The 27,010-nt window shown below is 45.2% G+C and overlaps 1 protein-coding gene across 1 annotated transcript; it reads left to right on the top strand.

The window, feature by feature from the left end:
- Positions 1–6,351: 6,351 nt before the first annotated feature.
- On the top strand, positions 6,352–8,402 carry LOC120697649 (zinc finger CCCH domain-containing protein 35-like). Its single transcript, XM_039980937.1, has one exon. It carries the CDS (start codon positions 6,455–6,457, stop codon positions 7,649–7,651), a length of 1,197 nt encoding a protein of 398 aa, XP_039836871.1. The 5' UTR covers positions 6,352–6,454; the 3' UTR covers positions 7,652–8,402.
- Positions 8,403–27,010: the final 18,608 nt, after the last annotated feature.

Here is a 27,010-nt window from a genome sequence, read left to right as displayed (position 1 = left end):
ATACACATGGGCAATCGTTTATAGAGTAGTTAAATAACAAATTTAACTACACAAGGCATCATGATCAACAGCACAAGCAAGTTATACTAACTTCATAAAATGAGTGGTGGTTGATTCCTATAGCAATTAATTCCATGTTTGCTAATAAACAAATAACTAAAAGCACAAATAGTAATAAAGTTAACACAAATTATCCTAAACAGAACATGAACAGATTAAGCTATCCTGCAAAAATCATGCCAAGACATGTAGCCATTTAATCACAACAATTCATTTATTCAGACAATACCTAGAGCAAGCTTGAATTATACAGGTCAAACTATAGCAAATTAGAAGCTCAAAATTTAACAGGAGGTTGAAACAGAAAATAACTAGCTACTGTAAATTTTTCATGAATTTATCTACCCGGAATTAATTCTGAGAAAATAAACAAAACAGACATCAATTTAGCAAGATTCCATTTTAGCTCCTGCTCTAGTCATGAACTGTGGCTCAAACTTCTTGGACAAGCTAAGCTACTCAAAAAGAACATGCATAAATAAATTCATGATTTATTACGAACAGAAACTATTCACCATAATTAAAGTCTACTAAACAAGGATTAAATCAAATAAAAAGATACAACAAAGAACTGATCATGAAATTTTTATAGCAAAACTAGTGTTACATGAGTAAACTAACATAAAAGTTTCACTGCAAGACATGGCTTTATACAGTAGTTAAGAAAAAGATGAAATCAACTAATATTTATGCACTAGTAAAACAAATCAAATTCTACAACAAAAACTTGCAACTAAAACCTAACATATTATGGTTCTACTGCATGGAGCTCTTCAAGAGGATTCCAAAACATCAAGATTTGCTATTTTACGAATTTTATACGAATTGATATTGAATTTCAAAGATCACAGCAAACTATTACAAACAAGCCCCTAAAGCACTATTCCCCTGAGTCACTGACATCGCAGACAGCCCCCTGGGATTTTTCAAATTCAAGCACGCGGTCCTTGGGTCGGGTCAGAGAGGGGTGGCGAGGTTTGACCAGCCATTTCCGGCGAAGGGAGGCGTCGGCGGCGAGAAGGGAGAGGTCAGGGAGCTAGAGGGGACCACGGCGTACCTGTAGATGCCCGAAATCGAGGTCGAGGTGGCTTGTGGTGGCGGCGCGACGCGAGCAGGCGGTCGGCGGCGGAGGGAACTCGTCGGCGGGGGTGCTCCGATGAGGATTGGGCGAGGAGAAGGGGTCTACTAGTTGCGCGAGGGCGATACAGATCTAGTGGAGGGGTTGGATTGAGCGGAGGAGGTCCGGAGCTAGGAGCTCCACGGTGAGCAGGCGGCGGCGGAGATCGACGGCTAGGGGTTCTGGTGGAGGATAGGCGACGAGAAGTAGCCCGTGAGCTGCGCGAGAGGGAGGCAAAGCTATTTGCGTGGTCTATTTGGGCGGAGCGGCTCTGGAATGGCGGGGCGACGGCGGGTTTGAGCTCGCCGGCGTTCGGTGGAGCGGCGGCGGCGTTCCAGGGTGTCTGGGCAGGGAAAGAGCGAGAGGGCGAGGGGAAAAGATCAAGGAGAGCTCCCTGGTTCTGATGCGCGCGAGAGAAAAGAGGTGGCGGCGGTGCGGGTGCTTCTGGACTCGGCGGCGCGCGTGGCACGGCCGGGGGGCTCCAGTGCGAGGCAACAGGAGGGGGAGGAGGAGGAGCGCGACGCGTGGGCGCCAGCGCGACGGAAAAAGGCGGCCGGGAAGCCTCTCCACAGCGCCGGCGTCGATGCCGTCGGTGGGCGGCGGCGAGAACAGAGCAGGGGGGGGAGAAAGGAGATAAGGGCCATTTTGCAATTTCAGAAAAATCCAGGGACTAGTCTGTAAACAAGCAATAACTTTTAAACTAAAGCTCGAATGGAAAAGTGCCCAACATAAAATTTGTTCAACTTTTCAAGATCTATAACTTTGATGTTGTGCAAAAATTTATTTAACCAAAGATTCAAGAGCTAAAATTAAAGACATTGAAGGGATTTTGAATTCCAAGGAACTTTGTCTTTTTCAATGCAAAAACACTTTAAACTTACACTTAAAAGCAAATTTTGCTGCCATGCATTAAATGCACTGAATTTTGCAAAAACACCCTCCACAAAAGTTATAATTACACAACCTACTCAACATAACTATAGAAAGGACCTTGCATAAAATTATAATTACACATGTAACCTTTTATAATTACAGAAAGATCCTTTTCAAGCAATTCAAAAACATGATGCATATAAAATATACCCAATTACTGTGCAGACACCTTTTTAATTACTGTGCAGACACCCAGTGTGTTACAGCAGCCACCCCTGCACGTCGAGTTCAACCCTCGGGCCCTCCTCCCTCCAAATCGAGTACCCGGGGAGCAGCACCACACCACCATCGACCTCTCCAGCCCCTTTCTCGGCCATCTTGCTTGCTGCGCGGCCAGGAACACAGCCCCGCCGCCGCGGCCAGAGCTGCCATGGCCGCCGAGCCCGAGCTCGCGTGGCCGCGCTCCTTGCCTCCCTTTCTGCGCCCCAGAACCCGAGCCTAGGTCCCTTGCAGGCACCTGTAGTCCCACGCCGCCCTTGCCGTGGCCTCACTAGCAGTGGTGAGCCCGCCGCCGCCGCCCAGCCGCTAGCGCTACCATGCGCTCATCTCTGGTCACCTCAGCACAAGATGCTCCGACACGGTGGCTCCTCCATGTGCTGGTGCTCTTCTCCAGCACTACAACACATCCATACGCAGTCAGCAGCAGCAGGTCCATTCCTTTCAGCTCTCTCTGTTCTTGCGACTAGTGGAAGGAGAAGAACAGTACAAGCTAGCTAACTAGTGATGCATATTAGTACTTGTATGTTTCAGATCTAGTGCAATTTATATCTTTAGTTGTACTGCTCCAATCGCTGTAAAATTTTTATGGTAGACTCTGCATGTGATGCTTGCTCTGTGGTAAAATTTTCAGATTTGTTGCATCCAACATGGCCGAGTTCTTGATTTAACTTGTTTAGCGCTTAATAAATAGTTTATAAATAATAGAAATGTGTAAAAATAGAAAATGTGTTTCCATTGCCTTTGTGCGATGTTGTTACGTCTTCTAAACGCTTAATTGGTAATGTGTTCACAGAAAAAGTGACATATAGTTTTATCTTGCTCTCACATGCTTAATTTCTATTAGAATTTATCTTGGTTGTAATAATTAATTTATAAAATCTGAGCATGTAATCTTGGTTATTTTATGTCCCTAAAAATAATCCATGCCTTTTCTATATAAAAAAAGAGTTCACGAAGGTTTATGGAATATGAGCTTGATAATATGCTTTGCAATGCTTGGATGGCTTGGTGTCAGGTTAAAATGTTGCTAAGTATGTGCTAGTGTTTGTAGTCTAATTAAATGGTTATTTGTGTACTCCTTGCAAGATAAACAAGTGAACAACCATTTTTTTTTTGCTTATGTGCTGAAAACAGATGACTGTATAGTTTCTGTTGTGGTGATAATTTTGTGATATGAATGATGCTTTCTGTAGATGTGGTGAATAGAAAAGTTGTAGATAACTTCCATATCTTGCTTGTCCTAGAATTTCATGATTTTAGGCCTACTAGTTTGGGAGTTATAGAGTTTACAATACCCTGTCAGGTTTTACCTGTATTCTGTGCAGATCTGAAAGTTTGTGATGTTTGACTTAACTAAACCCGAAATCATCTCTTGTTGGTAACTAAAGAGTGGTAGTACATTTCATAAGCTTTCCATAAAATCTAGGATCACCTTAATTTGATGCTTAAAACTACAGCTATGTTTAAACAAGTAACTGTTGTGCTGCTGTCTAAACTGTATGTGCTTAGAAATCAACTGTCTCAATCTTGATGTGGTTTGTGTGCTTGTTGGTGTTAGCTATGACTTCAGTGGTGTTAGAGTAATCTACCTGAGATCTTGTAGCCTTGTATAACAATTAGTAACCTGAAACTAGTGTTCTTCAACCATTGAAGTTAATAAGTGAACATGTATGCTTGTCGTCAATGATCTCTGTGTTGCTTCGCTATGTTCATGCTCTGGCATTGTGCGTCTCATCTAGGAACGCTAGGTGAATACACGTGGAACTCGAGCGTGATATGGAGCTAGCCAAAAGTTGGTGGATGGTGGACGCATCTAGAAGAAGGACGGATGGATCCCGATGTGCATGACCAAATGAAGCTGTTCGCCAAGCGAGTATCATCTAACCAACACTGACTCAGTGTTATCCCAGGCAAGCCCTGGAGCATAACCCTAATTTAAGTATTCAATGTTTAATTAAGTAATTGTGCATTTACGTTCTAGGAGTTGTATGGAAATCTAGTATGTATGTTCTCCCTAGGTACCCATGGGTCAATACTAGTATGCAGATGTCGATAGAAATGCTCTGCTAAGTAGGATCTCGGTAGAAGTCGAGTCATTCCTGTCGCTCGCGAGATTTAAGATCTTGTTACTTGTGGCAATGTGGTTTGAGAGTGAATCAATGAGGAAAAAGAAATGAAGACCGGGCGGAGATGGAATGGGTTCTGGATATAAAATGGATGGATTTTAGCCTCCGCCTGTGTCGATTGAGGACCGTACCGTTGTTGGCATTGTTGATCGAGGATTGAACAGTACTAATGACATGCCCAAAGTAGGAGGTAGTCGAAACCGGTAAGCTGTGTACCGCTTTACAACGATAGTTTGAATTCCGACCTGCTACGCTGGGCGTGGGAGTTGGCGGGTGTTGGATAGGATGCCGCCTTCGGGTTCTCTGGGAGTTCACCGGGAGGGGCCCATCACATGGGTTTTAGCAGACGTGGTTCAGATGTCGTGGTAATGATGAAAACAGTTGACGCGCGTGGCCCGACGGGGCTTACATGTGTCGTATTGGTTAGGTCCACCTTGTAAGGTTAAATCGGATCGATTCGCCGTGACTCGCGGATATGAGAGCCTTGGTCACTGTGTCACATCGTAGTAAGAAAGTGGAATGAGAACGGAATGGAAAAGGTTGGTTTGTGAATTACTGAAGGGTAATCTGATCCACGATGTATGCTCTAGATGTTTATGAAAACCTAGTTGATATTTGTACATTAAACTTGAGCTAAAATATTAAAAGTAAGGATCCACCATTAGTCGCTTTCCAGCAAAAATAAACTCCAGAGTCAAAAGCTTACATGTCTAGATAGTGGGCTAAGTATACCCATGCCGGGTAAGCCTTGCTGAGTATTAGTATACTCAGGGTTTGTTGTTATCTTTTTTTCAGGTAACTGCTGCTGGTTGGAGCTAACCAGGATTCACATCGGTGGGCTCGATGTGACGTCCTCACGTCATCGTAGTTATCGTTGTTTTTCTAAACTAAACTTCTATTTAATTTTCGCCGCATTTTGAACTCTGATATTTTATGTAAATTTGTTTGCAAAACTCCGCAATGTAAATTAAATTTGAGAACTTTTATCTGCTTGTAATCATCTGTGCTCGTTTTCGTGCGAGACTTCCTGAGTTTTTCCATCCTTACCCCGACAGACGACCGGATTATACCGTTTTAAGTGCGTGGGAACTTGATTAACTATTAAGATGATAGTTAGCGCACTTAAAACGGTTTAATTTGGGCGGTTCTGTTACAGCCACGCTAACCAATCTCGCCGCCGTGCTGTCCGTCCACCACCGCCGCCGCCTTCTCTCGCCCCCGCCGCCGTCCACCGCCCACCGGTTGTCCGGCTCCGGCCGGCCGGCGGCGCTCCCGCGCCGCCTCGCCCTCCGCCGGCCGAACTGCCGCCTCCGCCGGGCCGCCGCCCCCCGGCCCCCTCCTCTTCTATACCCGGTGGCCATGGGGCCGCCCCGGACCCCTAGCAATCCCGGATCCTAAGACCGCCACCGCCCTCCACCACCTTGGCCGCCGGTGACCTCGCAACCTCCGCTGGCGGCCGCTCCCCCCTCCCCTGCTCAAGGAAGACGATGAGCAGTAGCAGCCGGCGCTTCTGCGATGGATTGAAAAAATATCTCATATGTGATGAATAGAAAAGCCGCTGGACCGGCGCGCCCGCGGTGCACCTCGCCACGCGCATGCCCCCCGCAGCCCCTCCCCCACGACCCACGTGTCCCGCCTGCACGTCGCCACCACGAACCGACGCGTGGGCCCCAGCCCAAAAGGCCCCACGTGTCAGTGCCCATCCGCACCTGCCTACCCGAGGATAAGGCCACCGAGGCGAGACGGCGTCAGTTTGCCGCTGCCGCAAGACACATGCCCCCCTCACTCTCCCCGTTTCCCGTCAGTTAACCGCGGTCAAGTTAACCCCAGTTAGTTAGGGGCTTGCCCGACGGATAACCCCGGTTAGCCGGCCAGTTTATAAATAAACCGGCCTCCCCTTGGCCTCCTCCTGCCTCCTCAAAGAGAGTTCGAGATCGCAGCTGCCTACAGACCACCAGCAAAGCAACCGCCACCGACGTTCCAAGAAGCGTAACCGACCATGATGATGATGGGAGAGGGAGCGCACGCGCCGCCGTGGCAGCAGCAGCAGCAGCCGGCGGCCAGCGCCGGCATGGTGGACGGGGACGACGCGTCGCCGTACAGCCTCCTGGTGGCGCTGCGGCATTTCCTACCGTCGAACGAGGCCGCGGCGGCGGCGTACGACGAGGACGACGAGGAGGCCCTGGCCGCGGTGGACGCCTACGCCTGCGACGAGTTCCGGATGTACGAGTTCAAGGTGCGCCGGTGCTCGCGCGGGCGGAGCCACGACTGGACGGACTGCCCGTACGCGCACCCGGGGGAGAAGGCCCGCCGCCGCGACCCCAGGCGGTACCACTACTCCGGCACCGCCTGCCCGGACTTCCGCAAGGGCGGCTGCAAGCGCGGCGACGCCTGCGAGTTCGCGCACGGGGTGTTCGAGTGCTGGCTCCACCCGTCGCGCTACCGGACGCAGCCCTGCAAGGACGGCACCGCCTGCCGCCGCCGCGTCTGCTTCTTCGCGCACACGCCGGACCAGCTCCGCGTCCTGCCGCCGCAGCAGTCCAGCGCCAGCCCCAGGGGCGCTGGCGCCGCGCCGTCGCCGCTCGCCGAGTCGTACGACGGCTCGCCGCTCCGCCGCCAGGCCTTCGAGAGCTACCTCACCAAGACCGGCATCATGTCCTCGTCCCCGACCAGCACGCTCGTCTCGCCGCCGAGGTCGCCGCCCTCCGAGTCCCCGCCAATGTCGCCGGACGCCGCCGCCGGCGCGCTCCGCCGCGGCTCCTGGCCGGGGGTCGGCTCGCCCGTCAACGAGGTCCTCGCCTCGCTGCGCCAGCTCCGCCTCGGCGGCGGCGGCTCGCCGAGGTCGGCGCCGTCCGGCGGCTCGTTCTTGGCCGGCTACCCGTTCGGGTCCCCCAAGTCCCCGGCCGCGCTGTACAGCCTCCCGTCCACCCCGACCCGGCCGGCCCCGGTGACGGTGACCACCCCCTCCGGCGCCACCGTCATGACCGTGGAGCGCCTCAACCTTGGGCTCATCATCGGTGACGAGGAGCCGGTGATGGAGCGGGTGGAGTCCGGGAGAGCCCTCCGCGAGATGGTGTTCGAGCGGCTCAGCAAAGAAGCCACCGTGCCCAACGACGCCGCCGCCTCCGCCAACGCTGAGGGCGCTGCCCCAGCCGCCGCCCCGGACGTCGGCTGGGTCTCCGACCTCATAAACTGATGAGGGAGCTCGAGAAGCCAGCACCATCCGTGGCTCCTCTGAACATTGTCCATCTATGGTAAGTGGGGGAAGAACCTGAGAGGCAGCGCTGCACAACAGGGGAAGAAAATCCAAAAGCAAAACAAAAAAAAAGATCCGAGTTATTTTTTCTTCTTATTTCCAAGATTCTCCTGATCCTTGTACATATATGTTCTTCCTTCCTATGTGAATATTCTTGGATGGTTGTTGGAGGGAGGGGAGGCAGAGAAGGGTTGATTTGTTTTGGGGCTTCAGATGGTGGCATGTCAGTGGAGGGAGAAGGAGACAAGTTGCCAACAAAAACATGGTAGAAATGGGTGAAGATGCGGCGAACCACCGTGTATATGGGTTGTGTAGATGTGCATAGTGTCTGGTGTTCGTGTGTGTGTGTGTGTGTGTGTGTGTGGAGGTGGAGCATGGGAGGCGACCATGGCGGCGATCCAAGACTGAAGAAGGTGACCGGATCCTGCAGATCCACGCCGCCGGCAGCCCGGCCGCGCCTCCGGTGACCTCGCCGGGAGGCAGCCCGGGGAGCTTCTAATTTCTACGACCGATTCGAACGTCCTAAGTTGATGTTTACTGCTATTTCTTATTCCGCCGTTGATTCACTCTGTATTTTGCCCAATGTATTTTCCTTAATTGATACACTGCCTAGTACGAGGCGTCGTGTACCTTTGCACCATGTACTATTTTTGCTGATAAGGAATCAAAATCGCCCATGTTAATTACTCCATTTTTTCCCCCTGCTACTAATTGGTCGTCGCTCGTGTGACTGTCAACTGTGCGATCTGTGAACCCGGAGAACCCGGGTTCGCCGTCCTTTGAGCTCACTGTGCTTTCCTCGTGCTCCACCGGCGAGTGGTGCGACGACGACGATGAGCAGTGAGGTGGCTTGCTTCTAGGACCGGGCGCTGTCGGAGCGTCGCCGTCAGGGGCCGAGGGGCAGAGTCCCTTTGGCGCCTTCCTGGCCGGCGACGTCAATCGATTACCTGCCGGTGGTCACTGTTGCGCGTGCGATTACTACCTGGTCGTCGTCTTGGACGCTCGAGTGCACAAATCATGGATCCGATTGAATTCAGCTCAGGATGGCTAGGCGGTAGCTGCGCCTCTCCACATCGTCCGTCCTCGTGTGCTTTCTCCACAGGCCGTCGCAGACCTGATGCTTAACTGGCAACAAATGTCGCCACATTTTTTTTACTAAGATGGTTAGTCAAAAAAGAACTGACTATTCATAAGTTTTTTAGGCAAAGCGATGACAAGAAACCATGTAAACCCTTGTGTTTGAAGGCAGACCTGTTGAGATCCGAGGATAGATGCAGAGCTGAGGGACGACCGTTTAGCTTTGCGAGAATGCATGAGAGCATATAAAATCAGGTCCACCCCCCCTGAATGGATTTGCACTGGTCAGCAAGATGGTTAAGTGCAACGACGCCCAAGAAGGAAATCGTCAAGAGGTGTTTACTCGCGGCGCGCAGGAGGTCACGGTGTTGTGATGTGATTATGCTGTGCCACGAGTGGTCCATGGAGCTACAAGGTGCTGTCTTTTTTTTATCCAGGGAACTCCTAGATGCGTCTTTCCTTGTGCTTGCTCGCTGCTCGTTGTATCTGACGCATCTCGTACCTCCTCACGGCTTCTGATTTTTTTAATCGTTGAGGCCGGGTCTCAAGCCTAAGGTCCGGTCCTAAGCTTTTTGATCTTAGAAGCTCCTTAAGACCTCCTGCTCTTGTGTATAAGGTCGACCCTAACTGCTTAAGACTCTCTCTTTTTACCACACTACGGATGCCCTTACTAGAGTAGGAGGAGTGGTGCTGTGCCTGAGCTGTAGTCGCATCCAAAGAGGAGGAAATGTCCAGACGTGCTGGGTTCCCAGAGACACCGCGAGATGGTCTTTATTAAGCGCCGGTTAAGCTTTGCTTCCTTTGTGAACCATCTGCTATAGGTCCACCCACACCGTGCTGGTTGGCATGGCTACAACTGGGAAGCTTTCTACTATGGTCTTTTATTCTTGGTGTTCCATGGGAAGCAATTCTTCCGAGCCGACGGATCTGTGCAGAAAATGGCTCAATTTAGTGCCTCCAGCTCACTGAGTTGGCCTCGGATCCGCATGTCTTCCGTCAGTTTGAGCTATCGGTTGTCGAGAGCTTTTGAAAATTTTGGTAAAGAGAAGGTATTAATCTTGGAGCGAGATCATACATCATGCAAAAGCTTCTTATACGAAACAAACAATTACCTTCTAACAGGGATTTTCTTTTAATTTTTATGTGTGTGGGGGTACCTGCCATCTTCCTGAACCCTGACAAATGTTGGTAGCCGCGCGGTGGATGTATGCATCCAGCGGCAGCGCACCGTCCGGTTTGACAGCGGATGCCAATGGGCACGACGCCGTGTCTGTGATCCGTTGCAACAGCAGCAGGCACAGTACTACGAGCCAGGAAAGTCATGGCGTTCTTGTGAGCCAAGTAAAGCGGGAAGGGGAGCTAGCTAGCTTAGCTGCAGGTCCGTGGATAGCGGCCCCACATCGGGAGGCCAGCACTCAATGGCGCTCACCGGCCTAGCCTTGCTTTCCTGCAACGGGATGGACCATGGCCTGGGTGAACGGGCACAGCAGCACAGGGCCGGCCAAGCTAAGGGAGACGAACTGGGCGAGGGGCCTACGCGCCTGCTACTGCTACAGATACGGAGATGCAGGCAGGGTTTTTTTTTGGACCGGTCATCTGAAACCGACGGACTCCGGTTCTGGTAAACCGGACCGGTTTGATCGAAAACCGGTAAAAACAGGTCAAATTCAAATTTCAAACTATAGACGCCAGTCCAATCGGTTTCCACCGGTTAACCGTCCGGTTTGACTGGTAAACCGGTCTGGTTTGAGTGGAAACCGGTCCATTGAACAAAAAAACCGACTTTAGTTCAAAATTTGGATTTTTGTATAACGTGTTTTTAGCCTAAATGAACCCTCCAACCCTCTTTTATACTACTTTTACATTAATATAATATATAACATGTTTTACATTATATTTGTATACTTTTGTATGCATGTTTTTTTGTTTAACTTCAAATGCCCGCAAAATATACTAAATGAACGAATATTTGAAAAAATTTGACACTATTAGATTCGTCGCAACTTGAAGTATTTTCAAAAAAATTTAAAGAATTTTTTTTATTTTTGAATTCAATTTTGAATTTTGAATTTGGACCGATTGGTAACCGCCCCAAACCGGAACCGGTCCTAATAAGGGCCAAAGGCAAAGCAGCTAGCCCTGGGGAAGAGGAATGCAAAGGCAAAGGGCGACGGTGCGTGCATCTGGCAACTCCACGTTCTAGAAATCGTAGCTCTACTGTTGTAGACTTGGAGTACTGTACTGTATTTGTACTTTTGTACAGCTATATACGATCTCTTTTTCCTCGCAAAAAAAACGATAACTTTTGAAATGGAAATTTCATGGAAGGGGTATACTAAGGTTTTATTTAGATTCAAACTTTAAAATTCCAAATGATTTGTAAAATGTCTGCATAGTGTACCAAATGTAGTTGAAAAAAATCGCATTATACAAATGGACTGTAAATCGCGAGACGAATCTAATGAACCTAATTAGGTCGTGATTAGATACTAAATTACTACAGTAAAATTACAGTAAACATATGCTAATGATGAATTAAGTAGGCTTATTAGATTCGTCTCGTAATTTACAGACGAGTTCTGTAATTAGTTTTTTGATTAATCTATATTTAATATGGTACTTTAAATGTAAAAAAAATTTCTTTTCAAAATTTCAAAAGAGGGAACTAAACACACTCAAAGGCGTAACCTGAATGAAAGAACTTCACCGGCGCTTCTAGATTTTCCGGAACCCGTCTTGTCCATCGCCATCAGGGGAGGAAAAACGAGCCCCTTGCTCTGCTCACCGTCGTCGTCCACCAAAGTCAGCAGCCCGTGCCGCAAGATGTGCGTCCTGTCCGGTGCCCGCGACGGCGATCGACCATCCCGAAAAGGATCCACGAACGAAAACACTCCGACGCTAACCATATTTCACCGATCAACCTAGATATGATGATCAAGAGCAGGACTCTGTTTTTGTTTCTTGAAAAAACGAGAGCATGTGCAGGCCTTCTGTGCTTTGTTTCCTAGAAATAAAGTGGGAACCTCCTTTTCTCTAAAAAAATGTGCAGGCCTTCAGCGTTCGTTAATTTGCTGATCATCCCTAGCTAATCTTATTATTTGGCCAACAAACGAAGCCTCTACGTTCGCTCTCAAGGGCTAGATATTCCCACATTAATCAGAGAAAAATAAAAAAAAATAAAAATTACCTATCATTGCCATTACGATAAAAATTAGCGTAAAATACCCCTATGCCTAATTAAAAAACACCCACCAATGTCATTATAAAAAAATTAAATATAAAACACCATTTAGCTATGTATCAATTACAAATATATAGTATTAATAAAAACTAATGCTAACAACAATCTATCAAAATAAAATAAAAATAAGAATAATTATCTGCATAATATTATTAAAGCTCAACAAATCAAATTGTTATTACAGGTATATCATAGTTGAATAATTTTAATCAACAATAAGACATAATTTACGATAATGAACATGATGATGTATGGTAAAAAAATAGTATAACATTTTGTTGTCGGTCAAAACCCACCGGCGAGTAGCAACAGGCAACACGAAGAGCCGGGAGGTCGCCGGGGCGCTGGCAGGCACTGCTCCCTCGTCAACGGCCCGCAATTTCAGCACACACCATGGCTTTATAAGACGCAGGGCGTGACACCTGACCTATACCCGATCAGGAAGGTGCGAATATGCTTTCGACGATTTGCCTGCATACACAAACACGTGGAAACATAAGTCTGAGCCGTGGTCGGTTCCCCGGGACGACTCCTGCATCGGCTTTAAAGAGCCGATCGAGTCCCATGTCAGATTGGATCTGATTGTATCCGGATATTGATAAATAAAGCAAATAACTGTAAAGCTATTTCAATTAAATCTAGCTAATCTAATCCACGACGGTAAAAGCTTCACTGCTAGATCGGAACATCCTACACATAATTGGGCCTAATGAGCGTAATAAATAACTAAATCTTAACCAGAATAGAGGCCTAAGAACAAGCTAAAGCCGATTCCCGGATCAATTCCCTGTTAAGACTAAGGCAAAGCATCTAATACGTCACCGGATCATCCAACCCGTTTGCAAGGCCTAACCTAGCAGATATTACGCCAATTCTTAAGTATAAGAACAAACCGTAACAGATTAGATCTACTAGATGGAAAAGAAGCAGGGTGTTGTCTCCGTGCAACTAATTCTATGCAATAAGAATTAGTATAAGATTAAAACGTGGCTGCACATAAACAACATGATATTCGTATATAGTAAGCAACAAAAGCATAATGAATCTACTAAAAGCCATGCTACGAACATCAAGATAACTAGCACTACTCGCCATCAAAAACGCTTCAGTACGAGTAATACCAAGGTGAAAGAAAGAACAACGCTGCGCTGATCGCAAGAAGCGATCAGAGCAGCATGTCGCTTACTTGGATGAAACCCTAGAATTAGGGGTGGCGATGCGCCGAGAGTTGTTGATTGCAAACGTGATGACGTTTTTTTTACAAATAACATAGGGTACATATTTATAGTCCGGAGACTTGGGAAACAATCTAAACTAATGTGTTCATATCGGACTCTATCTCTAACTCAATCTGAACTAAATCTAAGGATACATGGCCCACATGGCTCAAATGCTCACGCAGGAGCCGATTCGTAAGCCTTCTTCAATTTCTTCATTAAGACTAACTCACTCGCGGCCCATTAATTAACCTGTTAAATTATGGCGATTACATGTTTAAGTAAATGTCGGTACCCTGTAGCAGGGATACCCACTTCTACTGCAACAAGGTAGGACTCGCATAGTCATCCGCGACTATCGCCATAAGGGGCGGAGCTGCCGGGCCCCACGGGCCAGGCTCCTACCCCACCAGGCCAATGGCCCCGGACCTGTTCCCAGCTCTGGGGCGGGTCTGGAGATGCCACGTGTCCCAAGAGGAGGGGAAGCTCCGAACCAATGGCCGGGGGCCCGGACCCCCATAGGGATCCGGGACCTCCCCGTGCCTGTCCGGACCTCCCGTGCGCGTAGAGCCAGTATACCGCCAGGGGGTCCGGAGGCTCCACGTGTCCCGCAGGTGGGGGCGCGGGCGCGGGCCTTTCACTGGAAGACTCGCCCACCCACCGCATTCAATGCGGGTGGTTGAGGCGTGCTCTGCCACCGCGGCACACGGGGCAGCCTTTGTCAGGCTTCACTGTGGACCGCGTATTACCAAAGTACACAGTGTAGCCGCCTGCGCTGCACCCGCGCAGAGCCGTCCACACATTAATTGGATTCGACGGCACGACACTTCTCCATTATTCCGCCTACGCCGCAAGCTACGCGGCCCGTTCAGCTACGTGGCAGGCGACGCCGCTAGCTACACCTGGCGCCGTTTCGATAAGACAGCGCCTGGACATGCTGAACGAGGGGATTCCAGGAGCAGGAAGGAAATCCAGGGTGAGATCTTCTCCGCCTGAAACGCCATAATGTATGAACAGTTCGTTACTTTATACTACATCGTTTGGGCCCACCTGTCGGGGACCCAACGGCCATGTACGCGCCTCACTTGAGATATAAAAGGGAGGCGCTCGCTGTACACAACAGGCTGGCTAGAACACACACAAACGCACGCTGGACTCAGCTCCAAGCGGACCCAGACTCAAGCAATACAGCACTCAGTGGACGTAGGGTATTACGCTCCGGCGGCCCGAACCACTCTAAACCTGTTGTGTTCATCGTGTTCTTAAGCGAGATCGAACTAGGACTAGCTAACCCCCGAGTACTCACCCTCTGGGCTTAGACGGGTGCCTTTCCGCCACCCGGCTGTGGTTTGCCACACCACGACAGTAAAGATACAACGACATGCAAATTTTTGAATTTTCAATACTAACCGTGTAAATATGCGGGCTATACGTCTAGTTATCTAGACAACGTGTGCATCATACATCCGTTTGATTCAGAAAACAAGCTAGCGAAATCGACCTGCAAGCAAACTAATTAAGCTTAATAAATAGTTCATTCATGGGAACTCTCTGAATGTATACATCTCTACTAAATGAACCAAGACCCATATCGACCTGCTGTTCACATCAAGCTAAGATATTATCAATCGGATAACTGAGAACAGATGGATTATTCATGGCATCATTGTCATGGTAGGGTCAAAAGTGCATGAGCAACTAGTAAAGTAATTCTTCTAGAGCACATCCGGCGCTGCAGTACACTAGCTAGCTAGTATAATACTGTAGGAGTACTTGCTAAGCAAGCACTCTTTTGAATTTGACCTGCTGGCAACGCCTCCAGTCGTGCGAGCATATCCGGTCCTGCTCTTATTATCTCCTCCAACCAAAACTCACGCAACTTGCAATACTTTACAACGTCGTACTACAAGGATAGATAGGATCGCTACGTACTGCCGCCAAACAAGTCCTAAATATCTTGGACGAATATTTATCGATTATTATAGCATGTGTGCCCTGTTGTTTGTTAACCTCGTCCTAGCTAGCGGACAGCGACGGCGCGTCCTGTAGATTCAAGTGCGGTTGAGACTGAGGAGTGAGGAGGATTTCACGCGGATAAGGTTGTCGCCATCTTTGGCGCCAAAAAAAAATTCACCCGTTGGCCGTTGCTACTGCGGCTGGGCTGGTGACCCGGGGAAGCAAGTGGCGGCAAAACAAGCAGAAAGCGCAGGAGCAACTGCATCCGGCTGGTGTGCAAACTTACCTGTACTAGATAAACTTTGTACGTACTCGATTTTTTTTAATCTCTCCGGCCTCGTAGTCTCTACATCACGTAGCCAGCCGCCAGGTCTGTCGCAAGAGCAATCCATAGTTTCAACTTCGATGTATCCGAGGCTCGATGATTATTCCTCGCTCTTTCACCACACATAATCCAAGCGTCCAGTCTTTCTGCACTCAGTTGGGTGAGGATCAGAGCAACTTTTTGTAAAGCTGTGGGCTTCAGCTAACCAGCTCCCTGAACTGGCTCTTGTCTCATCGAGTCAAACAGAGGACGGTCATTGGAAGAAGGCATTAATATGCCGTTGCTTTTACTTGCTACCAGCTTGTAGATCTAGCCCGTGTTTAGTTCCAAAATTCAAAATTCCAAAAAAAAATTCGGCACTTGCATGGAGATTTAAATCTAGACGAAATAAAAAACACATTGTGACTGCTGTCTGTAAATGGCAAGACGAATCTAATGAACCTAATTAGGCTGTAATCAGACGCTAAATTGCTACAGTAATGCTACAGTAAACAACCTCTAATGACGGATTAATTATGCTCGTTAGATTCGTCTCGCGATTTACAGACGAGTTCTGTAATTATTTTTGTGATTAGTCTATATTTAGTACTTCAAATGTAGAAAAATGACTTTTCAAAATTTTTACAACGCGCAACCAAACGATGGAGTACTCTATCTTTAGAGTGTCCGATGAATAAAGCATACAACTTGCTGCGCCGCACCATGATTGGGAATCATTGGATGCATCATGCGTGCAGGTGCAGTGTAGGGCAACAGGCAGATCAGATCGATCAGGCTATCGGCGCCCCTAGATCACCCAGGACAGTTCCATTACGAGGGACCGAAAAGACAACCAGAGGTGGGTGAATGGAGCCGATTAAAATTTTCGTCGAAACAAAAGTACAACCTATCTCCCAATTGCGCACCCAACCCCTAGAGTTCTAGGTGAAGTGTGGAATCGCTATGGAAGAGCTAAACCAACACAAATAGACCCTAGGAATGAGCGAGAGAAAAATATGGAAGCGAACGAGAAAATCTGCAAACCTCACAGCCAGGGACCGGTCAGACCGGTGCAGCACCCGGTCGGACCGGTCAGACCGGTTGCTCCCAGAGACCCCGTGAACAAGGCTTCAAATGTTGAATCTTGAGCAAACGAAGTCCAAATCTAACGAAACTTGGAGGATACCTTCACAACTGTCCCGAGAACATATCCCTAAGAGATCTCTCCCAAAAAATTAAAGGAACTTGAGAATTCGAGAGAAGATCAAAGTGCATTGGGGTTTACTCAAGAACGTGAAAAACTCCAATTCGTGAGAACTCGCGATTCCGGGGGGTTTGGCACTAAGCTAGATGGATTAGAATCGTCACAACGAGTTCAGCAAAACACGAATCCAAGGGCTTGTCTTCTTCAAACACAAAACACACCAAAAGAGGAGAATTCGAGCCCAAAAACGCAAGGGAGGAAGGGGAGGACGAAAACTCAGCACACAAGGGTGAATCTTAAACCGATTTCATTCATGAATCTCGGAGGAATTCACCTATACAAGGCTAGAGCCTACCACCCTATCATCCACCCTCTTGATTAGAGAGATTAGCTATAACATAATCCTCCTTTGCGTTGGAGACCTTGGCCCTAACCTGGAGCGGGAGGAAGGGGAAGGAGAAAACAAAAAAGGACTCAAGAGACTCGACTCTCACAGGCAGGTGAGAGGGGACTTAAATACCCCAGCCGCGCCCAGACCGGTCAGACCGGTCCTAGGGACCGGTCAGACCGGTCGGAGCTGCAGAACCCTGTACACGATCTCATCTGACGGCTGAGGTTCTTTCTTCAAAACGAAGTCTTCTCCGCGATGCCGCCACGTCGATGAAGATCTGATCCGCAGTTTTGGAGGGTCCGCGAAACCCGGGTAGGTGGCCGGTTTTGAGAAAACCGTCAAAACTCCACGCGCGGGAAGATTCCCGCCTCCACGCCGTGGCCCTAGACGCCGTTCCCACCTCGGCCTTCTGACGGCCCTAGACGCCGTCGACGCCCGTTCCTCCGCCAGTCCCGAGACCGACGCCTGTGCCTCCACGACTTGGCGTCTTCAACCGCCGTCCGCCATCTTGGTTTTGTGGCGTAAACCAAGAAACCCGCCATCCGTCGCTGCTTGCGCCCTCGATCCAGGAGTGGACGCCACAGCTGCCGCCCGGCCTGAGCTCCTCCACGGCAACTCTCCGTCGACACTCAATGCCCGTGTACCTGCAACCAAAGACCAAGCACACGATCACACCGCACGATTGACAATTCACTCATCAAAGCCAGGAGTGAGTACTGCTCATTCCTCACATTCCTCATCCTGCGCATTGCTTTCCGTAAATGTGTTTATTAACGGAAAAAGATGGGCAAACGCAGGTGAAAATGCTTCGCGTACAAAGTTTCGGCAAATTATAACTAGTTTCAGCTGATATTGATGATGCCGTTTTCATCTTTGCTTCTTCTTTTAAAAACTACTGCTGATGTGTGCATTTCTGATAGTGTCTTTCCCATGTAAGGTGATTTCTAGTGCCTAAACATATTACATATCTAGCTGACATCCTAAACATATTATTACATATCTGACATGCTTGTAATAGATAGGGCGTATCCGTACAAATTTAACAGTAAGAAGTTGATTTAGATCTCATAAATGAAACAAAAACTCATATATGCCAAAAAAGGGTAAAAAATAAAACTCTTTAACCTGGAAAAACACTGATCATTCAATTGTGACCGTTAGTTCCCTCAAATGACAATATAGTGGTGCAAATGGGAATGTCTATTCATAGCACGTGCGACTATAAGCTATATTATCGCACAAGTCTACCGGAGATAAAAATATTCTAAAGACAAAATTATTCCAGAGCAATGTTCCAATATAAGCTAAGATCAAAATATTCTAGAGATAGAAATTATTGCAAAACAAATAAAAATGTTCAAAGATAAGAAAAACATTATAGACGTACAAATTGTTCCAGAACAAATAAAAATATTTTAGAAAAATAACACAATCAAGTGTGAATTCTAGTCGCATGTGCTATGAATAGATGCACCCTTGCAGATGTGCTGGTGTGCAAATTCTTTTTGTACGTATAGGTCTTTAAATTTTTGAAAGTTCTCACATCGATTAATATATACCTCTATCCCATGTAAGAATCATGCCAATTTCAAGATAAATCAGAATTCTGGGAGTTGCAAGATATAAAGAAAAGAAAGGGACCATAAGGTAAAGTGTACTCGGAACACAGCGAACTGGTCTTGGACAGCACCCTGTCGAGCTACTCTCAATCCAATGGGTCTACATGCACCCTCTTTCACTCTTTCCAATCAAATCAGGCCAAAACCCCTTTCACAATGCACAATAAACAACAAAGGTGAGCGTTGAACACAAGAAACTGAGTGAAAAAGGGGATCTGAATGCTTCTGAATAAACATTCAGTGAGTTAGGAGTGCCATTTTTTCCCTGAAACGTTCAGGGCACAAAAATGCCCAATACATTTTCCATGATTGCTAAACTGTGGAAATATAAATTTCATTGCTCATGCATGGATGTCTACTCTGTGTACGTGATGACACACATCATGTTTGTTTATTGAGGTCTCGCAAAAAAGAGTTAGTTTTTTAGTATATTGCTAGTGGTAGACGTGGGTAATCTAGAAGTATGTATATGATATTTTTCTAATACATACCAAATGCTGGCATTTTATATGCTGGTTACTTTAAATAATGACAAAAGTAGGTAATTTATTTTTCATAACGATAGATGTGGGTAATTTACATACAAATTTCAAATGTTACATTTGATTATATCTCAAAACAGCCGAGAGGTGGGTAGGTTCAGATACAAATTTAGTGGGTTACTTTATATTATGTTCCATACTAGGAGAGGTGGGTAATTTAATTTAGATTTTGGGTGTTATTTTAATTTTTGTAATGATAGAGGTAATGTACGTTACAAGCATATTAGATCCAATTATTATTATTCACTATGTAAGAAAAGATGTATAGTGACGGGCGTCATCTTCCTAAGGTGACGGACATCACGCCCGTCACTTGTACATCGTCACTGATTAGAATAGAAAAGTGACGGGCAAAAGGCCGTCACCTATGTACGTAAAAGGTAACGGGCATCAGTATGAGCCGCCACCTATGGTATTCTTAGCCCGTCACCTATGTCAACACATAGGTGACGGACACCATTCTTTTGTGTGCTAAAATAAATATTTTCAGCGTGAATAAAAATCTAAAAAATATTTTCTTTTTCCCACATGCGATTTTTTGCGCGAATATGCGCGCGTGCCATTTTTCCCTGCTTTACCAGAATTTTTCCTACCACTGGCTACACCATCACATGTGACCAACAATGAGATATTTTTCTTTTATCATCACTTTCTAATGTCTTATATAACCTGTTTCACAGCTATAATGATCTCAAATGAAAAACTTTTCAACTACAAAGTTGTAGATCTGGTGGCGAGCTACAACTTTCGTATATACTTTTTTTTCCCATCTAAGGTCATTTGAAAATTTTGATATTTAAAATTTAAACCATATATTTGGGTGCCAAAACAACTTCAACTGAAAAAATTTTGAACTACAAAGTTGCAGATCTAGTTGAGGCCTACAACTTTTGTATAGACCAATTTTTGATTTGTGATAATTGGAATTTTTCAAAAAATGCATGTTTAAATTTTAATAAAAGTCACAAAGGTGACACGCCTTGATGTTGCACGTCACATATGTCATCACAAAAGTAACGCGCTTTGATGTTGTCCGTTATCTTTTACTTATCAAAGTCCATCACCTATACTAACCTTATAAGTGACGTGCTTTAATGTTGCTCGTCACCTATATCAAACTTATAGGTGACAGGTCATAAATGTGGCCCGTCACCTATAAGGAGATGTGCTTTAATGTTGCACGTTACCTATGTTATAAAAAAGGTGACGGACAATGTTTTAGAGAGGCTACCAAGAGATAAAAGGTGACATGCTTCATCTTCGTGTGTCACTCAGATAACAAAAAGGTGACGTACAACAACAATATATTACCTTTGTAGACGTCAGTGTAGGTCATTTTTTACATAGTAATTACTATTATTACTATTTCTATTATTATTATTATTGGTGGTGGTGTTGGTGATAGATTTTACCTAATTGATGGCTAGATGTTTATGTTTTTGTTAGAATTTTTTATATTCATCTATTTTTTCTAGGATACATTGTGACGATTATATTTCAAAATATTAGTGAAGGAACAAATGATAATATTCTATTTATTATAAAAAGAAAACTAATGCACATTATTCATGAAAAATTACATACATATACACACAGAGTCATACTGATGGTTATGTCGAAGTGAGGTAGAGTAAAAATTGCGATATTTTTCACAGTAAATATCTTCGATATCTACCCTACCTACAAGCATCTCATTATGCAATCCATTGAAGTCTGTGCATGTCAACTTCGGGAGAAAAATTAATCCCTAGCTAAATTTCTAAGCTAGTGGATCAAGTTGCAAGAACTTTGTTTTACCTCGTCCAATCAACTTAAGCAACACATCACATTTCAAAACACATCATCCTCTTGTTCTTTTCCTGACAGTTACTGCAACCTTGGTTACCATCATATACTAGTAAGAGCAGGATATCCCATTGCTGGCTGCAAGACTTTTTGCAGCTCATCTCTCAGTCCACTTATATAGTGGTTTAGCTCTCCACCATTAATACATAATCCACTTATCTATCTCACAAATTTTTTTAGTTCTTGTGTCAAAGCTGGTTGTAACCTTACAAGTTACAACCCACTTCCCCTCTCTCTCCTCTTCTCTTTCCTCCACCTCATCATTCAGCCTGCTTATAGCCTACCATAATACTTGCTCTAAGATCTATGAACACACCGTTCAATATCGGTCTTTCCTCATGGTTTGAAACCCTAATAGCGTACTCCTTACATTTCAAATTATAGGCCGTTTGATTTTTTTTACCCTAAATTTTACCACTCGTCTTATTCAAAAATTTGTGCAAAATATTTTTTTTTGTTGTGGGTTGCTTTATCAATACAAGATCTTTAAGAATGACTTCAATTTGGCAATGTTTGTACAATTTTTTTAAATAAGACGAGTGGTCAAACTTAGAATAAAAAAAGTCAAACGAACCTACAATTTGGAACGGAAGTGGTATTAATATTAACACCAAGGAGTAGAATATTGTACTATAGGTAGGTGCGTATTCTTAAACTACAAGACATGCAACGCTACACAAAGTTCCAATGGCTAAGTCACTTGGGGAGCGTAAAAATAGAAGCGATGTGGCACAAGGAAACGGAAAGGATGACATGGTTAGATCTCGTGTGTCGTGTGATCGGCCAGCAACATCTATTTCGATAAGTAGTGGGAGAAGACTAAGTTGGTGAAAGTGACGACCATTGATGGATGAGAACACGTATTTCATGGGTTTGAAAAAAGAAACATGAGGGTTGGCATATTTAACTCCAGAGAAAGTACAACTAGCTTTAAAAGCTCGCCCGCCTCTTGCGACCAAAGAATTTGTACAGCAGATTTGTATAGTTTTCTTTAAATTTTTTGCATTTGAACTGAACATATGGTGTATAGCATTGTTGAAGCAGTTCCGGTGATTTTATCCAACCAAAAAAGAAAATTGCTTGACGACAAATATTGCTCGATTGCTGTTCAAGAAAAAACAAGCAGATCTAAGCTTTAATCCTGGTAAATCTGTTTTGAGTGGCGTATCAATGTGTGATAAATTAAACAATTTGGCAATACTACTATATATGAATACCATTCATTTATTTACATTTTAGCTCGGTTTTAGTTGTGTAAGGAAAGAGAAAATGTAACTTCCAGCACAGTATGTATGAGATAACATGAGTCATGACTCATTATTTCTTAGGGGTGTAGATGGATAACCCTTAGGTGCACCTCCAACCCTCTCTAATTCAAAATTTTGTACTATTTTTCTGAAATGTGATCGTATTTTGAAAAAGTAGTATACAATGTTGAACTAAAGAAGGTTGGAGGTGCACCTAAGGGGCACCTTTTGCACCCCTATTATTTTTACACTTCTTTAGACGTACCAAGCATGTGTAATAATCAAACATTGGAATCTTCGATAGTAGCTTTTCAAAAAAAATCTTCGATAGTTATTAATGAATGCAAACCACATTTAGGGAGATAATGTTATCTGAAAATACTTTCTCTCCCCCCTTCCCCCCCTTTTTTTTATTGTACTTGTGCATATCCATATCGTCATTAGACTGGCATATCTAGAGAATTAGGTGGTAGCTGCATATTCATATCGTCATTAGACTGGCATATCTAGAGAATTAGGTGGTAGCGGATCTTCTCCCTAGTTGATCCTACTTAAGCTAGTTGCAGAAAAAAAAGCGGGGTTAGGGATTAATTCAACACTCGTGTCTCTTTCTCCCCTTTTTCCGGTACATGATCTCTCTTTACGTCCATCATCTTTATCTTTTCACCCTGTCAATACAAACCCAGAGGAATGACCACGCAAGATATCCCCAATACGTGTCCCTGACACATACCTGAAAGACTCCGACAAGGCACAATTAAATGCCACATCAGCAACTCATCACAGAGGTTCAGATGTGCCATGTCAACATGTGTAAGGGATGGGGGAAATCTAAAGGGTTAGGGTGCTGATTTGCTTTGATGACTTCAATCTCTGCTTCCAAGAATCAGGGCACTAGCAAATTAGGAACTGCCCACGTACACAATATCTCACGGTCCTGAGATCCACCAGGCGACAACCACAGGAGTTTCACATGAATTTTGCATAAATTTAAAAAGAATATACTAGACTACTACACACCTTAGGGGAAGAACAGTCCAATGTTGTTAATAAACCACATGCTGCTGATGATTGCAGTTGGATTAGTTGAAGGCGAGATTTGATCCTGCAAATATATGAACATATTTCCATAATATATATCAACAAAGGAACTCTCCCTACCCAACATAATTGATCACTTTGGATTTGACCAACATAATAGTAGTTGGATTAGTTGTGTAAACATAGTAAGTAGCTCAGAAAGTGTGTCGAAAGGGAACACCAACCATCACTCATGACGTTAACTATTAGTTGATCACTACAAGAAATATAGTGATTTATGACGAAAATTTTATGACATTTTTAAAAAAACGTCACAATTGCACACAATTCATGATAATTTTCAGATTTTCATCATGAATTTGAAGGTATGGGCCCTAGGCCCAAAACTTAGTGACGTTTTATTGAATTCGTCATAATTGAGCCCACAAAACATGATGTTTTAACATTAATGTCATAGAAATCGTCATAGTTATTTTAACTATATGTTTTGACATTCATCATTTTTGTTCAAGTTTTTTCTTCTCTTATTTGATGCTTACGTGGCAGCCTAATCAGCGCCCACATTGGTGTTAGTGAGAAAAAATAAGTTGCCTTTGTTTTGTGTGCGGATTTGATACTATGCTCAACCACGAATTTGACAAAACAAATATGTGGCTTTACTTTAAAGAAAATAAGATGCATTACTTCTTTTTCTTAAAAAACGTGGGTGGTGTGCAAGGTAGAAAATAAGAAAAAATAAGTTGCCTTTATTTGCGTGTGATGGAAGAAAAAAAAATCCTCCCGCAGAATTGGTGATAGAAAACCAAAAAGCTGGTCACCCAAAATTTTTTTTGGGAAAGTAAAAGCAATGTACCATTCGAACCGTGGTCAGCAAAGACCAGGCTGCCTCACCATACTGCTTCATTGGTGAAGATGTTTGGTATTATTCTTTATGTGCTAATATTCATGCTTTAATTTGGAAAAAAAAATAAAAAAATAACGTGCGCTTATTGGGTATAGAACCCTGATCTTTGAGATAAGAAGCTCACGCCCTGCCAACTGCTCTACACCCTCAGTATTACTACATTTATAGACCAGAATCTCATGTTTTAATAATTTGGATAAAAAGGAGGACCAGAATCTCATGTTTTAATAATTTGGATAAAAAGGAGGTTCAAAGAGTAATGGGGGATTCGAACCCGGGGGCATGGTGATGAGACCATGGTGCCCCCACCAATGCGCCGCGCCTATGTTTGTGATTATGTTGGACAACAAGTTTTTTATATTATTCTTGTGACGTGGCCCTATAGTGCACAGATGTGTGATTCATCTTTTTCTTTTTGATCTGGAATTAAATTATGTAATTGGTATTTCTTCCTCATATGACCTCCAAATTTGATGTTTCTTTTTTCTGAATTTTTCTAAAATCAGGATCTGTTATTTTATGCCTTTTATTTATATGTTAATTGCTATATCTTGATTGTTTTTGTATGACCTATTTTATTCCAACTACATAGAGAATTAAAAAGCATGTTTTAGCATAACAATTGCTAATATAACTTGATATGTTTCAATGTTATGGTCAACATAATGTGGTGTTCAAATTTGAGGTGCATACGTGTTCGAACATGTTATGAGGTATTCAAATCTCAAAGTATTGACTTGAATTACAAGAAACTATGTGAGAGATGTATCCGTTATGAACAATGTATACTTCGAATATCATAAAATCCAATGAAATTTTTATTTCAGGATTATACAGTCATAAAAAGATTCTATGACGATTTCTAGAATTTTTGGATAAGTTTTAGATATTATTATTATTATTTTATATTACGGCTGCAAGTAGAAGTCTGAATTATCCCTAGCAAACATTTGAACCTTTTATCTATTCTTAGGATATGAGCTATCATGAGTCAGGTTTTACGGGCAACCACAAGATTCAGATCGAAGCCGAACTTCAGATCAGTAGCTGGCATGGGCCATGGCAGCAATTATGGACGAGGTATTCGTGAATGTGTAGCAGCAAGTCTAATGGGTAAAGACCAAAACAAATATCAACATCTATAGCACGATTCAACAGGATATGATAAGATTGAAAATACCTCTGATAACTCCATCCAAATTAACAATTATGCGTGGTAAGCAAAAACAGTGATCTTTCTGTAAACTAAAGTAGAGAATATGAGACAGATGAAAAGCCAGAGGAGAATAAGGGAGCAATAGCGACATCAAGCGATTCTAAGAAACCACTAGATGTAACAGTCATGAGATCTGCCACTAGTGTTCCTTTCCTGCTTTACATCGATCAGAATATCGCAGCAGACTACTTAGCGCGAAATCGATCCGAAAATAGCGAAAGTAAATTGAAAAACTTCATGCTATCACAAGGAACATAATCCGAGAATATAGGAAAGATAAAAGAGCTTTTATTTAAAAAAAAACAGCAGACTAGCTATCTTCCTACACAAACTAACTGCATCATCCTACTATGTACTATGTTGAAAAGAAATATTTGACTATGTCAAAACAACTCTATAGTCCAAGGTGAGGGGGGAAAAAGAAACTTATAGATTGTTCATACATACATATGATTCATTATTCCCCAATTAAAGTCACTGAGTTCGCATATCCATCATCACCTGACCTAGTAAGCTTTGCCATGGCACTAACAACGTCAAAAGGAAGAATTAGCCTTTAACCATGCTTAAGCGTGAAGCTCCCCAATAACCGAAAGCAAATTAAAGCACCGTCACGCGAGAACTGGCTTTCTTCGAGCACCACGCCGGTTCCCCTGCTAAGGGAGGCTTCTTCGAGCACCACGCCGACGCCCTCCCACGCGGAAGCGTGCGCCCGCCGCGAGGAGTGGCGCCGCAACAACATCAAGTGGCGCTACGATGAGAAGACTACCTCGGCGGATCCATGGCCTGACCCTGCGCATGGAGGGATTGGGAAGGGAATCGCGGGATCGCATTCTCTACCTCCCCGGGATTGGGAGCAGCGAAGAGTTGAGGTGGGGAGGTCGAAGCCGTTCGCCTGCCTGCGGGGGGAGATGGCGACTCGGCAAGGGGTTTCTCCGACCTGCCACCGTGCTGTGCCGACCAGCGACCCGGCAGGTTGGGCGCCGGGAGCTCGGAGCGGTGAGACGGGGCGTGACGAGGGAGGGGCCCCTCCGATCCCTACTGCCACTTCATCGCTCTCTGAGGAGGCCTTCCCGCCGCTGAGCTCCAGTACTGGAAGAGCACCGCCGCGGCCTCCTACCCTGCCGGGCCGGCGAGATTGGGGGTCCGCGCCGACCAGATCGGGATGGGATTTGCGCATGGAGCGGGAAGGATTGGCGCTGGATATCAAGCAACACCTATTTGGAGGCTCGAAATCTGCCGAGTTGGAGCACTTGGATGTGGCGGCCTCGCAGCTCGAATTAGCTATGCAGAGAATTCCAAGGTCCACTCCGGAGACCCTCCACCATGGCGACTGGAACTCTGTTCCAAGCGAGGGAGGGGCTTTGAGCGGCGGTGGGGCGGAGGAGGACGATACCGCTGGCCCAATTGGAAACAGTGTTGGGCCTACGCATGAGACCATTTACCAGCACTCGTGGCGGCCTTCTGGCCCAAGGTGGTTGTGGATCTCCAGAGC

The sequence above is a fragment of the Panicum virgatum genome, chromosome 3K (genome assembly GCF_016808335.1).
Source record: "Panicum virgatum strain AP13 chromosome 3K, P.virgatum_v5, whole genome shotgun sequence".
In the NCBI taxonomy this organism is placed as follows: domain Eukaryota; kingdom Viridiplantae; phylum Streptophyta; class Magnoliopsida; order Poales; family Poaceae; genus Panicum; species Panicum virgatum.
This window is presented reverse-complemented; position numbering and strand designations above follow the sequence as displayed.